At 38.2% G+C, this 16311-nt stretch overlaps 1 protein-coding gene across 1 annotated transcript; it reads left to right on the top strand.

The window, feature by feature from the left end:
- The first annotated feature begins 12954 nt into the window (after positions 1–12954).
- On the top strand, positions 12955–15508 carry LOC141812194 (methyl-CpG-binding domain protein 4-like protein). Its single transcript, XM_074700229.1, has 3 exons — positions 12955–13230; positions 15023–15219; positions 15327–15508. Exons 1-3 carry the CDS (start codon positions 12955–12957, stop codon positions 15430–15432), a joined length of 579 nt encoding a protein of 192 aa, XP_074556330.1. The 3' UTR covers positions 15433–15508.
- Positions 15509–16311: the final 803 nt, after the last annotated feature.

Below are 16311 nucleotides of genomic sequence, written 5' to 3'. Positions count from 1 at the left end.
GATTCCTCGTCGTCGCTGGGCAGGTGCTGCCACTTTTGGAGTCCTCATTCTTCCTACTGTTGCCGCTGAATCGTTCGCTAGAGAAGCTTTCATGAAATTCTTCGTTGGACGAAGGAGTTGTGATTTTCCAAGATCGCGGGTAGTCATTAGGGTTTTTGCCGTGTGCCTACAGTGTTTTCATTTTTTGAAAATTATTCCAGTTACTTTTCTTATTTTTGTATTGTCAGAATTTTGATTCTCGGCGATAGACAGAAAACCCCAAAAATGATCACGACGTGTCGTTGCTTGTTTCCGATATTAGGGGTTTCTCTCGTATCGATCATTACTGCTCGTCGGCTAGTACCGAAGATTGTGACGTAACTTGAGGTTTTGGAAGCCATCTTGAAAATCGATCACTTCGCGTAAATCACCAATAGAGGCGGGACTCCGACGAGGATCGTGTGATTGATGTCCTTCCCGCTTAGCGTCATACGCCAAGTACGCGTAGAATAATTTATTCTATAAAATTTTAAATTCTTGCTATGTCTTGTACTTGCTGTTTCCTGACTATGCATGCATGTGCTATAATAATTAGAATTTATTATTATTATTTTATTTCTACTATGCACGTTTTTGAAACATGTAAAAAGTCACGATCCCAACATCTACGAGTGTCATATCACATTTGACAGAGGGAAGGTTCCGGCGTCAATATGGCTCCTTCATTGTACGGTGGTGCTTGAACTTGCCTGACAAACTGACATGCCATTTCGTGTTACGCACTTGTGGATCGTTAATGATGATGGTTTGAATGATTCTCGGATCTTTTTTCCACCCTATGCAATGGCAGATTGAGAAAGAACAAGATTTGTCAATCTAGAAATTTGATCGCGGTTGTTATATATTAGGTTAACAGGGGGAAGGTCATTAGTCTACTTAGCATTTTCTAGCCCCCGTCGATTTCCTTGCCTCTGGCTCCTTCGTCTTCATCCTCGCCTTCATCTTTGCTTCCATCTTCGTAAGTTCTTTGTGTCCCTTTTTGCATATTCTCCCTCCTCAATCCATGGCCAGGGTCAAACCTGTAGATAGGTGGTACAAATCCCAATATTCTTCCTTTACCCAAGCTTTCGTTGGATGCCTCCGAACAACTTTCAGGATACCTTCAGACCATGACCTTAGGGTTTCATCACCGAAGCATCGACCACACAACCCGACCGCCAGATACATCACCTATTTTGAAGGTCAGCTATCCAGTGGGTTAATGTTTCTCCTCCATCCATTCCTCTAGGATTTGGCCCATTATTTCTAAGTCTCTTTATCTCAACTGGCCTCGAACTCCTTTCGCCTAATGTGTAGCACAGTCATCTTGTTCAAACTTTATCAGATCCCTCTTGATCCGACCACCTTCCATTATCTTTTCTACCTTCGTCAAACTGAGTTAGGGGTGTTTTACTTAGTGACTAGATTGAGGAGCACCTTTCTAGGCGATTGCCCCTCCTCCCATAAAGGTTGGAAAAGTCAGTTTTTCTACGTGAAGCCTCCTTGGCCATATACTTGGCCCAACTCTTGGTTAGATGACCTTCCAATCTCCTGCCTCTTAGGCGACTACTGAGCGAAACCCACATACTCTGAGACTACCACCACACTGTCTAGGTTGAAGTTCAATGTCACCCTGTTTGCAGAGAACAAAACACTATTATACCAAGCAGGGTTGAGCCTTGTCGTCATGCAGCTAGACGATCCCTTAAGTAAGATCTACCCTGTTCCTTTTCTTGCTTTCGATTGACTAACTTTTTTATTTTCTGTAGAAAAAAAAATCATGTATAACACTTCTATGAGCAAGAAACTTAAGTGGGAGCTAATCTCAACGGGAAACCTCTTTACCCTTAAAGAGGCGACGGAGAGGGCATCTGAGCCCGCAAAATCTGTCGCACCCATCGTTGCAGCTCCCGCGGCAAAAAAGCAATCGACCCCGCACCTGCCTGCAGTAAACACCAAGGAGCCGCCCCGCAAGGAGACTCGGAAGCCTTCTTTAGAGGCTGGGTCATCAAAGAAACACCCCGGGAACTGGAGGTTCTAATCATGTAGGACCAAGGCAATCGAATCAAATCCACTGAGGTGGTTGCTCAAGAAATGTTGAGATCCCCCCCCCTCCGAGGCCGAGGCGGAGAGGCTGAGGTGAAGGAAGTTGATCCGTCCTGCCAGGGAGGCCAGCAGTGATGTCTCACCGAAGGACAAAGGCAAAGAAGTGGTGAGCACCTCGGCTGCTAACGAGACCCCAACGCCTCCCCTAGACCAAGTGTTGCTACTAACCGACACGCCGAGGTCTAATGCTGCCCCGGGCCAGACCTCTGAAGGACCTGGACACGAGGAAGCTCCGAAGGAAAGCAATCCCTCCTTGGCCGAACAGTTGTGCGCTTATGAGAGGGATATTCTACCGCAGATGAGCTTCATGGATGTGAATGACAACCTGATCTGGTCATTGCAGCAGTGCGAGGTGGAGGTCAGGGGACTCCACTGCTATGTAAGGCCAATACTCAAGGAGCACCACCGCCTGGAATGCCAAGTGGCTGATAGGCTCCCGCAAGAGTACGATTATCGTCAAGTGATAAAAAGTTATCGAATCCACAGGTACTGTGGAATTTATCACTAGACTAGCACAAAAAGAGTTGCGAATAAAATGGTTTTGGTGCTGGGCCAAGAAAGAAGGAGAATTGAAGGACCTAATCCTCGAACTAAAGGAATCAACTAAATGGCAGGTATGGGAAACGATCCTAGGATTTCAGAGTTCTTGAGAGTTATGGCTAATAGTATCATGGATATTTTGCTATTTCTCAATGTTTATATCAATGTAGGGATCCTAACCAAGTTATCCAATTAGACCTTTTCAGGCTTCATAGAAAATAAATCATGAATTTCTAATCTTATGATTACTAGTTCGATATGACACCTAGATAGCCCGGTTCTATAGCTCTCTCGCTGCCACCGGGCATTCCGGCAATACTACTAGTATTTTACCCTCTGTCACCGAGTACCCAATTAAGGACCTCTTCCTAGTAAATAATAACTGTTAGTTATCCCTCATGAGAATTTGTCACAACCTAAGAATCTCCTCGGAAAGTCCAGTTAAAAAGGTTCACCTCTTGTCATAAGGCACCCCGGTCATACGATCCTAAGATTTTCTATAAATCATAATTCACTCCCTTCCATATGAAATCAAGTCTTCAAAATATCATCAAATATGCACAAGACACAATTCCATATAACAAAGCATAAGCATGTCTTAGAAGATAGCAAATACAAATCCATCGAGTACAATCAACCGTTATATCTCAATTTTTCCTACATCCTAGAATCAAAAAGATCTACTCCATGACGGAGGGGGTACAACTCAAGAAGGAAGAAAAAGAATTCATTATTGTTCCCAAATCTAAGAAAGAAAACGAAAAAAGACTTATCAATATGTGCAGCCTTCCTCGAATTGTGATCTCCTCGTCGGCGGTGAATGGAAATGACGGAGTAGCCTTAGGAAGATGGATGTGACGGTGAATTCCCCCTTGAAACGTGGTTGCGTCGGCTCCTTGTCATCCTCTGACGGCCCCCTCAAAAAGGTTCCAAAAAGTTATTTAAATAGGCTTTTAGGGGAGACATGGTCGTGCCTGATTATACGGCCGAAAAGATCGGAGAGGCATGGCCGTGTCTCACGGCGCGGCCGAAAAGATCGGGGGAAGTTTCTGTTGACACAGCCGTGTTTGGTGGAAGGACATGGGCGTGTCTTTCGGAACAGCCGAAAAACTCAGTGCTGACTCCCCACTGGCACGACCGTACCTAGTAGACACAACCATGGAAGGCTGCTGCTCTGGAAACGAGGTACGATCGTGCATGGTAGGCACGACCACACCAAGCAGGGTCTTTGTTTCTGGGGCACGGTCGTGCCTGATAGGCATGGCCTGAGGCTAGTGGTCTTCTATTTCTGGGGCACGGTCGTGCCTGATAGGTACGGCCTGAGGCTAGTGGTCTTCTATTTCTGGGGCACGATCGTGCCTGGGGGGACGACCTGGAGAAGGAATGGCGCTGGGTGGAAGGCACGATCGTGCCTGGTGGGACGACCTGGAGAAGGAACGACGCTGGGTGGAAGGCACGACCGTGCCTGATAGGCACAACACCTTCTTGGCTTATGTTGTTCTTCCTTCATTGCACCTTGTTTTGCACCGATTTTCATTCTGTAAATGCAAAAGTATAAGAGCAGACCTCCGAATTAGGAAATAGAGAAAATATGCCTAGTGCATGAATAAAGAATGCGATAAACATAGAGTATCGACATGAAAATGCATAAAGATGTCCAATAAAAGCAGTAAAAATATATGAATACCCTTCACACATCACACTCCCAGACTTAAACTTTTGCTTGTCCTCAAGTAAAATATACCTTTAGATTCAAGTAAAAACACATGGCAGCATCATAATTCATAGCACATCAATCCAATCCTACTAAATTGTAACAATTATTGGGACCGCTGTGTTTGCTAGAGGGAGGGTGAATAGCTACTTTTCGATCTTGCCTACAAGATGTTAGCGGAAGCACAAGACAAGAACAAAAATAAGATTAAAACCAATAAGAGCAATGCTAACCCCTTGATTTATTTGGTATCCACCTCCTCGAGGTAACTAATCCAAGGATCCACACACACCACCAAAACCTTTTCTGCATGAGTTTTTTTCCTTCTCAAAACAACTTTGAAGGTGGAGAAACTCTAATACTTGATATCTTCCTCTTACAGATGTAAAGAGAAGTTTAGAGGAAGAATTTGAGAGCTTTACAGAACTTGAAGATCTTACAACGATGAGAAAGTGAGAACTTTTTCGTCTCCAATCTTGAATCTGTCTTCCGCTAGGAATATGAAAAGCCGCGACTTTTCTTTTTCTTCTCCACCCGATTGCGATTTTACTCCTCGTTAGAAACCGACGCTGCCGCTCCTCCTCCTCCTTCTTCTTCTTCCCTTGCCACGCCCCACCCTCTTCTTCCCACTGTCACGACCCCTCTTGCGCTTCGTCACCAGTAGCCAAGGAAGCCGATCGTGATTCTTCTCCTCCCACGCGATTGCTCCGACCGGCGCGAGGTTTTCCCCTTGCAGCGACAACTTTCCCCTCTCCTCTGTGCCCTAGCCGCTGCCATCTCATGCGAGCCGCCGCCTCCTTTGCAGCGAGCAAAGGGACAAAGGTTTAATCCGATTGTTTGCTCGGGGAAAAGGGAAAGTTATGGTTTCATTTTCCTTGAGTCCTGTTCGCCATTTTCCTGAAATTTGATTAGTCCCTGTTTCATGGTTTTCTGTTGGATTGTCTTTGTTTGGATGTACATTGCCATCATGGAGTAATTTGGCCGCCTAGATTGTCGGTTGAAGCAATATAGGTCCCCCATTTGAGATGGTCAGCCTACTGTTTAGCTTTGGTTTGGATAATAGCTATCTTCAAGATGCTCTAGACGTTGGCCCTCTGCAAGGCCCTCATGAATAGATCTCCATGAGAATAGCATGAGAAGCCCATTGGTCAGTATCTATGAACAAGAAGATTATTCCAGGGAGGGTGTATTACCATCTGTTGAAGAATGCATGAAGAAATATGCTGATAATTTACTCCGATCACTTGATGGTATCTGCTTCGCCGTTATGGAGATAGTTTGCTACAAACTCTGAGTGATCTGTTGGTGAACTTCGAGTTGATTTTACTCACGATCAGAGTGAAAAAGACGTGAAATTCATATTTATTGAGAAGCATCTTCAAGAAGACATTGACTTATTACCGAACTTTTGGATGGAGGTTCTTTTCAGACACGGACCACTTTCGAAGCTGCATCTTGTCTTATCTTTTTAGATAAGTTGTTTGGATATGTATAGTTTTACTATAGCTGGTCGTAATCCCTTTTATGCTTTTATATATGCCCTGGTTTATCACTACTTGCTTATATATGTTGCATATCATTTTTTACCTGATACCTGTTTAGTTCCTTAGCATATTGATACTTGCATGTATATATAGATTCATCAGAGTAGTGATATACCGTTCTTTATTGGGCATTATCTATCCACTAGATATACCTTGTATGCATTAGCGTCATGCACCATCCTTGCATGATTGCATGCTGGCGATCGTCGGCTCCTTTGTAGTTGAGTCCGTCGTCAGTTACATGGTCTGCACACACTGCCACTCATGGGTTAGTGGTACATCAGGAGGGTGTGTGCAGTTGCTCTGTCAAGGTTCCGCTCGGCCGCTCAGGGATAGTGGTTCCGCAGCGTGGTAGCATGACAGGGATCCCTCCTTCGCATTATGAGATGAGGAGATGAGAGCATTGCTCCCCCATATGACTTGGGGTAGGAGGATAGGTGTACTCCGACAGCATCCTGTCCACTCGGTCACTCAGGAGCAGTGATGGCAAAGTGCATAGTTGTCACAGCCTTACCCACTCGACCTCACCATCGTGGTGACGGTGGCTGACTGGCGTCAGGGGTGACCATGTCATTGCATCATGTGTATACTGCATGGATTGCACTTATGCTTGCTGCATTTTGGTTGTTGCATATGTTTGACATGCATATACAGGTGGCCTGATGCATTTTGGTAGGAGATTCTGGTATGTACAACCCTTCCATTCTTCCAGTTTTGCATTTTTTATTATCCTTTCAGGAGACTGTACTAGTATGAGTATTACTGCTAGGGATAGTTTACTATACATGTCTGTTAGATATCCGCTGGGTTCTTTGAACTCATTCCACTGGCTTATTTCTTTTTAGGTTGACGTTTGTCTGGAGAGCCGCCTTGCTAGTCCCCTGTCGAGATGATCTCGACCATTTAGTTTTCACTATGTTTTCGGTATTTTGTGTCGGTACTGGTTATATATAGTATGTGTCTACTTATACATGTTTGATTTTAGTATTTTTGTTATAATTGCGAGTTGTGAACCTTATATAGTGTTTGTTATACACTTTTGACATGTGTTGTTTATGGATAGTGGCTGTGTAGGCTTATTTGTGGCCTTGTAGGCCCTTATGTATATATGTATCCAGGGAAATGATAATTGTTACAGTAGAGATGCTGCCGAAATTTTCGGACAGCCATCTCCCGGGGTGTGACAATTTATTTGGTATCAGAGCAGGTTTTCGAGTCTTTCGGTGTTTACGGATTTTCGAAGTTTATCTGATACTAATTTAGTGGTATCAGAGAAAAGGTATGTAATGCCTTTCGGTTTTGGTGTTTCAGATTTTTGTATCGGAGTCGTTATTGCGACAAGGTCATGTTTGGGACTAGCGGCGACAGGGCATCTCTAGACGATAATAGGTAAAATGTCTAGTTTAGCAATTTTGTACCTTTCATAAACTGGGTAATAATTTTAACAGATATGACTCTTGTAGTGGGGTTTGATTAGAATTTGGATGATATCTGATTTATGATCTTACATTTTTACATCATAAATATGTGTTGCTAGATGCTTTTGTATCATTTTCTTTTGGCAAAAGACTTTAATTCAAGGTCGTGTGTTTTGGTCTAATTCAGATTTATTAACTACGAGGGAAGATTACATTGTGTAATTATTTGATGTTTCCAAAAGGTCAATAAAGGACTAAAGGTTTTGGGGAGTTCTCTCACAAGGATTAAATAGATTCTAAAGATCATGATCATGTCATATGTCGATCAATGCGTAGGGAGTTATGCATAACAAGTTGGGTGGCCTTCCAACATCAAACTGATGTTTGAGGACCAATGGGGGACAAAGGACCAATAAGGGACAATGACCAAGGTGAACAAGACTTAAGTAGTTTGTTTGGAGAATAATAATTATAAGATGTTTGCGGATTGTTGAGGATATTATGAGGAAAAAGTACTATGCAAGAAAATAGGCTCATGTTTAGTACCAAATCTGATTTCTTATCCCAAGTATCATTGATTTAACAACCTCAATTGAAGCATTTGTCATGAACATTTGCAACCAATTTGAAGGAGTAGTTGTTGTCAACAGTGGGTAATCATACGGAATGATCTTGGTTAGTAATGAATTTTTTGTGTTTGATACATCCTTGGAGAGTTGCTCACTAAATCTGAAGAGATCATCTCTCCGAAAGAAGTGTTATCTGCTACTGCTGAATTCAGAAATAATTGTTAAGTCATGTGCCAATTCTTATTGAATTTTCTAATCGGCAACAACTTGAAAGTAAAGTTCAGCTATATTCTAAATTTGTCGTTGACAACAAATCAGAATTCAGAAGTTTTCATTTAGTTGATTTTGAATTTCGGAAATCTAGAATTCAGAATGTAAATGGCACATCTGAAAACTTGAATCTGAAATTGAAGTATGAAATATTGAAACCTGAGGTAGATCAATGAGTGGACTGATTGCCGAACTCAAATTTTGAATTCTAAACCCATGGGAAGTTATAGATCAGCCTGTGCCATGGTTGGCTGAAATGAACCTTCAACAGAAATTCCCTTTATCTTAGCATCTAACCAGTAGCTAGGTGGTTTTCTACCTGCACAATATGAACACATCGCTCACCTACTCAAGAAATGTTTGTCATCTGTATAATTGGAAATCATATGCAAAACACCAAGACCTTGCTGCTGGGAACGGTTTCAGAGAATTGAGAACTTTTCTGAATCTTATGTGGCTGAGTTAGATTATAGAATTCTAAGTTGATGCTGCTGTATTCCCAGGAATTGGTTACAATTCGAGTGTGATGCGGGCAACTTCCTGAAAATAGAAACTTTGAAGTTCTTGAACCGTAAGAGCATAAATGTAGAATGTGCCAAGTGTGGACTAAGTTTTCTTGTAAATTCACGACTTAATGGAAGGCTCAAGCAAAGTTGGGTGATGTAATATGAATACACATATAATAAGGCCAACATGGCCACCATAATACACACAACACACACACACACACACACACACACACACACACACACATATATATATATATATATATATATATATATATGTGTGTGTGTGTGTGTGTGTGTGTGTGTGTGTGTGTGTGTGTGTGTGTGTGTGTTTTAGGTTATTTCTTGATTGTCTTCATAATCCTTTGTAATCGGAAGCGGAAACAAATTTTCATATGCATATTTGGACTTGTATTTTTAGTAATTCAGGCCTATTTGATCTATCTGATTCTTCACACATATATGCTTGTATAGCATGGCTGGAGCCAATTGTTAAGGAAAGCTCAAAACTTGCAGGTCATAGCTAATTTTTCTTAGCCTGTTTCCTCAGGTGAACTATATGAATTATCCTGAATGAACCAATTTTGGCTAGCTTGTAGGACATGATAGTGAACTTGGCAATAAATCTTGAGGTTTTTCATGTAGTTGTCATGGTTCGGACCATCTTCTGTCCTATGCTATAAGAATCAACATACAAGAATCACTAACAGGGCAGTGAAAGGGTGTATCAACTGTCTGCCAGTAGATTTTATAGTAAACAGAGGAATTTATAAGAATTGAAGGTGCACAGACTGGAGGGAATAGTGATAGTTTTGTATAAAGTTTAACGGAGGGATAATAGATAAGGTTCACATAGCCAAAACTAAAAGTTGTGATAAACCTAGTCTGATGCTGATGATGATTGGACCTTTGATGGATTGATTACTAAGCAAATCCTTTCCTTAAAAAGGGTCCTGAAAGGTGTGAGAGGGTGGCACATCAACTAAATACAAAAAGTAAGAAGTAAATACATGTATTTGACAAGAATTGGATTCATCTTAGGAAACACTTCTTGCAAACTCAATGATCCCTATCTAGTAGAATTTTTCAATTGCTAGTGGTATGTATAGGTGGGTTACTGAGTGATTGTTTGAGGACAAATTTAGGCAATATCTAACAGATTAAATTTGAGTGTGTGTGGGGGGTTGCAATAATTGATTTCTTGGTATAGGTGGGGGGACGAAGGTGCAACAAGGAGATATCAGTTGTGTTGTCCGAGGATGGTTTGCTCTACTGATAATAGAGGTTAAGTTGATGTTGAAGGGCATCGAGTAATGAAAGAGTTATGTTGATTGGCAACGAAGATCCCTGGAGTTCTCTATGGCAGATCATGTGTTTTTGAGAGTCTCACCCACAAAAGGGGTGAAGAGATTTGGCCTCCGAGGTAAACTAGCTCCACGGTACATTGGACCTTTCCAGATCCTAGAGAGGGTTGGAGCAGTAGCTTATCGATTTATACTGACTATATAATCGAACTAAGTCTCTGTTATTATGGATGTATATGCTCTTAATCCCAATATAATAGCAAACACATGTACTTAGTATGTACTTCTTTGATTCATCAAAGGGTGAGATTTAGAGCGATAGATCAAAAGACCCGATGAGTTAGGAAGTAGTATTATGTACATGGTGTGTTGTTGATTATAGAAGGAATCTGTGTCCTAAATATAGGTTGATGATGTCCCCTTGAGGAGCTCATAAAGATTATCATGTAAATCCTGCAGGTGGACCTTGTCTGCATGATAATAAGATTGAGTGGTACTACTCTTGGATTAGAAGTTAATTAAATTCGAGTTGTCAGCAACTCATTTAATTAACGGACATACGATATCTTAAACACATGGAGATTAATGTACTTATAGTAAGAAGGAGCTCATATTATAATATGGGATTGGTGCGGTAGTGCAATAATAACTCTCTAGTGGAATGAATTATTATTGATGGACTTAAGCTGTGTGTTTAGGAGGAACATGGGAAGCTTAAGTCCATCGGGAGACTAAAACCAATTCCTCCTCTAGGTCCCTATTGTAGCCTCTGGAAATCCTCGAATCCACCTCAGGAAGAATTCATGAAGACCTTCAGAAGAATTCTTGAAGACCTCTTGGAGACCTTCGGAAGAATTTTTGAAGACCTCGGGAGACCTCTGGAAGAATTCTAGGAGACCTTCGAAAGAATTCTCGAAGACCTTTGGAGACCTTCGGAATAATTCTCGAAGACCTCCGGAAGAATTCTGGAAGACCTCCGAAAGAATTCTGGAAGAATTCGGTAAGAAATTTTGGATAGAAAATTCTATTTAAAAAAGAAACTTTCTGAAATTTTATTTAGAATTTTTTCGAAAAAAATTCGGATAAGAAAGAAATCTTTTATAAAAATTTCCGCTAAGAAATTTCGTCTCTTCTCGTACAAAATTGTATTATAAAATTTTGTTAAATTAACAAAATATTAATTATGGAATCTCCTTAAATATTAGCAAGATATAATTAAAAGATTTTGTTAAAGATAAGAACAAAATTAATATAATAAAAACTTATTGAAAAGATAACAAATCTTATCCGTTGGATTTTATTAGATTTGTTCTAATAAAATCTTATAAAAATTTGTTAGACTTTTTCCTAAATTTCCTAGATGACATAACTATATAAAGAGGGGTTTAGGGGGGGCAAAAGAACACATCATATAATTCTATTCCTTCCCCTAGGGCCGGCGACACCAAAAACTTCTCTTCTCCTTTTTTGTTGCCGCCGCCAAATTCATCCCTCTTTCTCCTTCTTCAGTTTTAGTTCTAGTTTCTTCTCCCCTCTCTTGGTTTCGTTTTTCTCTTCTAGTTCCTTGCTAGGGCCGACGGACAAGGAGGATCTTCCTTGCTAGGGCCAGTGGCATTGAGAAGAGAAAGAAGGAGAAGAAAAGGAGAAGGAAAGAAGGCTTGGTTGCTTTCTTGATTGCCATCGGAGAGAAGAGACTTGGTGGAATCATCTCGAAAGATCGTTGTCCACACAACGTTCGAGAAGAGGAGAGAATATACAGCAGAAGATCAAGGAGTCATCCACTCCTTCTAGACATCCCGCGAAGAAGAGGTATAATTTATGTTCCGCTTTAATAAATTGTTCTTCTTTTCCATGGATCCTATAAACCAAACACAAGAGTCCAATGATCTAAATGCGGCAGATTGTTTGATTGACTATGAAGGCAACTTAAATCCGTTTCTGAAAAAAATTTTGTTCTGCAAGAATTCATCGGAACGGATTTCCTAATGTTTCCCATCAAGATGTTTCTTATCCGTGATTTTATAGTTGTACCCTTTATGTTTCTGCATGTGTAACTTCGGATATTTTTACTTTTCGAGTTTATTCGTTAGTAGTTGTGTAGATTTAGATTTACATTGTTATACTTAAATTAGGATGTATTAGTGGCCATGTGGGTCATATTTCTTTTGTTTAGTTGTATATAAATCAATATTTTATAGTATGGATAGTGGTTGTTTTGATAAGTGGTTGTTTTGATAATAAATGAGAAAGGGACGCCCTTTTAATTATTTTAATAAAAAAGAATATTCTTTTAAATTATATTCTAATTTTTATTATATTTAAATTGAAGGGAGGGTTTTGATGTAACAGTAAAATTACTATCATATGATCTTGCGGTCATGGATTTAAATAGCGAAAATAATCTCTTTCAATTTAGAATAAAATTACGTACAATAGATTCAATGTAGTCTGCTCTTTCTTCTAGATCCGAATTGACAAGAGTTTCATGCACTGAATTCCTTTGATTTTATTATATTTAAATTACTTAAAATTATTATTATTATTATTTTATATATTTAAGTTTGGCTTGTGCAAGTAAACTCGGACGAGTCAATTAAGCTCGAGGCCATGTCTTTAGCCAAGTAAACCTTATTTCTCCCTCTCTTTTTTTTTTAATGAAAATTTGACCATGAATTATTTTGTTTTTTTTTTGCATTTAATAAAAAGGAACATTTTGTAAAATTAAAAAACAAAAACAAAAAATTATACGGATTTGATGATAAATTTCTGAATATTCTCTAAAGATATTAGTCCTTTTCTTTTCCAAAGATATTGTAGCCCCACTGCCCCAGTGGCGCGAAAGAGCAAAACCAGTGGCGCCAAAGAGCGAAACCCAGGAGCTACTGCTCAGTGGCGCCAAAATATTAGACCCGCTTGCTTACTGCCCTAGTGCGCCAAAGAGCGAAACCAGGAGAAGACCGTGTAGATGATGGATATTGACAAGTTCTTTTCCACCTTCACCTATAAACCCCCGAATCCTTTCACCATCGAGAAGAAGCGGAGAGTCAAGAAGCGGAGAGTCAAGAAGAAGCCATATTTCTCCGCAGCCGAGAAAAGGTCTGAGGCCTATCGCAGAGTCGCAGACAATAATACCTGGGATCCGCCAGCTTCCTGCTACCATCTACTTCAGGAGCGACACTCCTCTGATCCATGGAGGGTCTTAGTGATATGCATGCTCCTGAATGTCACCATTGGCTTTCAGGTTTGCTTATCTCCTTGCTTGCCGGTAATCAATCCTTCTGTGGTTAATCTTCCTGAATGTCGTCTTGAATCAATTGTCCCTATCATGTTGATCTATCTTCTCTTAATTTCTCATTTATTGAGCTGCACCTTAATATTGTCTCATAGTACCATTTTTTATTTTATCTTTTCTAGTAATTATATATCTTAGTACTTTTGATCTTTGTTACATTAGTTCTTTTGTACATATTTTTTTACTGTGCATCACGTCGATAATGTGATTTATGTTAATGTTATACAATGATTATATAAAGCACTTCAGAAGCTCCTTTACAAGTTGAACGTGAATTTTAGAGGTTATAAATTTTAAAATGGGGAATAATATTATAGTGTGTGATAAAACTTAAACTTGTTATCTTTACCACTTTTCTACTGAAGCTGCATTAGTCACTGAAGACTTTTAAATTCACTTTGCTGCACAAGTTATTATTCTTGAATTCTTAATCGATAACATATCTATTTAAAGTTCATTATTATTTTTTTGTTCTTTAAATATATTTGTTCTCTTTTAATTGAACCTTTCTGTAGTTAGTTAAAATTATTTATATTTATATTACACATCTTTTTATTTAAATTATTCCCTTTTTATTTTTGTAATTTACGTTTTACTTAAATTGTTCCCTTGTTTTTTTTTGGTATGTTCATCATAAGGTATCTTTTATGATTCCACTTAGTTATTTGCAAAAGATCAATGAGGTAGAGAATGTACATATTCATTAACTGTGTAATAAGAAGATTAACCAAATCAGAAAACTATTATCCGTATTATTATTACTTTATTAAATACTACAAAAGAACTTACCATCCATAAGCATGAACCCATAATATCTAATTGCACATTGAATGATGGGTTAGTTTCATTTTAGCCTTGATACTTTCATCCTCTATTTGCCATTAGTTTGTTTTTCTCAAATTTTCCTCTTAATTTACTTGAGATTTTCATTCTTTTTTATATGGTCTCAATTGACATGCAGATTTTTTTCCCATATGAGTTTTCATGCACTGCTAGTGATACTGCAGTTAAGAAATCTACATGATTGCTACTAGGTAACTAAAATATTCTAAATCAAATTACTAGGAATCCAAAAGAAAGGATGTATGAGAAACCTGATAGTTGAAAGTGCTATGATTTTTTTGGTATTAATTTTTCATAAGCCTTTGGTTGATAAAAAAAATATTATGACTGAGTTGATTTTTTTTCTTCTTTATGGTTCACCTCATTTATGTGAGGTGTTTATTACATAATGGTATTGGTCTTTGTATGTATTTTGTAGATGTTTGTGATCAAGAGAAATAAATTTGTGGGACTATATTTGAGAATAAGATATTGTGGTCAAGTTAAATGATGATATTCCAGATATCCTATGTACTGGTATCTTAGGGTGACCTATAATTAAACAAAAAAAAATACTGAATCAAGAAAACCATAGGGCAGGATATGCCATCTTAACATATCAATGCCTCTGTTTTTTTCAAAAGAATCTTTCTTCGATTTTTTTGCTTCAAATAGAGTAATTATTCATCGATCCCTATTTAACATAAATAATTGATTGCACTATACATTTAGTTGACGTGCTTGTTTTCTCATTTGTTTGTTTCATCATTTGTTATTCGATAAACCTTCTGATAACTGTAATTTTTCATGTTCAAAATGGGCAATCGAGTCAAAGAGATGAAAGAATTAGATCCCCTCTTCGTAATAGATGTTTTATTAAACCCTAAAAATAAATTTATTTTTACATCTCTTTGCACAGGTTGAAAAAGTATTGTCAGGTCTATTTCTCATGTGTCCAAATGCAGAGGCAATGTCTAAGATAGACGAGAAGGAGGTGGAAGAGATTATACGTCCTCTAGGCTTGCAAAAGAAGCGAGCTAAGAAGCTTAAGAGATTCTCTTGTGAGTATCTAAGAAATGATTGGGTTTATGTAACTGAGCTTCATGGCATTGGCAAGTGAGTATCTCATTTTTTGGATATATATAATTATGGGTCTTTTGAACATGAATAACATAAGTAATGTGATAAATTTATTCTTATTTTTGTGTATCCACTCTTTACAGATATGCAGCTGATGCTTATGCAATATTCTGTAATGGAAAGATGGAGGAGGTTACTCCACGAGATCATAAATTAGTTGCCTATTGGAAGCTCCTTTGCAACAAGTAATTTCATGTTGAAAGTTGAATGAGCAGATTGCAAAACTTTATTTTGTATAGTTATTATGCTCATATTTTGTGTTAAGGAATTTTATTTTGCAAAACTTTATTTTGTATAGTTATTATGCTCATATTTTGTGTTAAGGAATTTTATTTTGAAAGTTGAATGAACAGATTGCAAAACTTCAATGTGTAGTTATTATGTTTGTAAGCTATGGATTATGTAATTTTATAGATATGTGAGGTTAATCATGGTATGCCAAAATGTTTTTATCAAAACAGCTTGGTAAATACTTCTCTCTTAGACATGTAATTATATACATCATTTGTTATGTTCTAGATATCATGTTGTAAATACTTTTAATCATTTCAAACTTTTAAATATTTTATGATATTTGTTTTATAGGCACAAGAAGTGCGAAGGACTATTAGGTGAAACATATAAGTTTAGAAGTGCGTAGGACTATTAGGTGAAACATATAAGTATTCGATGGAACGATGTCACATGATTAGTGAAATGTAAACGTTATGGGATCATTTATCTATTTATGAGTTTAGTGTGATAGTGAAAGGTTAAATTAGTTGAACGAAAAGGATATATATATTTTAATATTATTAAAAATATTTTGTGTTGAAAAAAATAATAAAAAAGAATGCTTCATTTTATTTTATTTTATCTTTATAATATCATTATTTTAGTAATCTTTATAATATCATCATTTTAGTAGTTTTGGTCAAATTGTTATTTCTAATAGTTATGATTAAAGTTAAAATTATTTTAGGTTTCAGATTTGCAATAAAGGTATTAGGTATTTGGCAATGGAAATGTTTTTAGAGTATTCTTTTGATATTTTTTAAAATAGGGTAATAAAATTAATGACACCTTTTA

Source organism: Curcuma longa, chromosome 1, assembly GCF_044706935.1.
Source record: "Curcuma longa cultivar G26 ecotype Majalengka, Jawa Barat chromosome 1, ITB_CL_G26_1.1, whole genome shotgun sequence".
Classification (NCBI taxonomy): domain Eukaryota; kingdom Viridiplantae; phylum Streptophyta; class Magnoliopsida; order Zingiberales; family Zingiberaceae; genus Curcuma; species Curcuma longa.
This window is presented reverse-complemented; position numbering and strand designations above follow the sequence as displayed.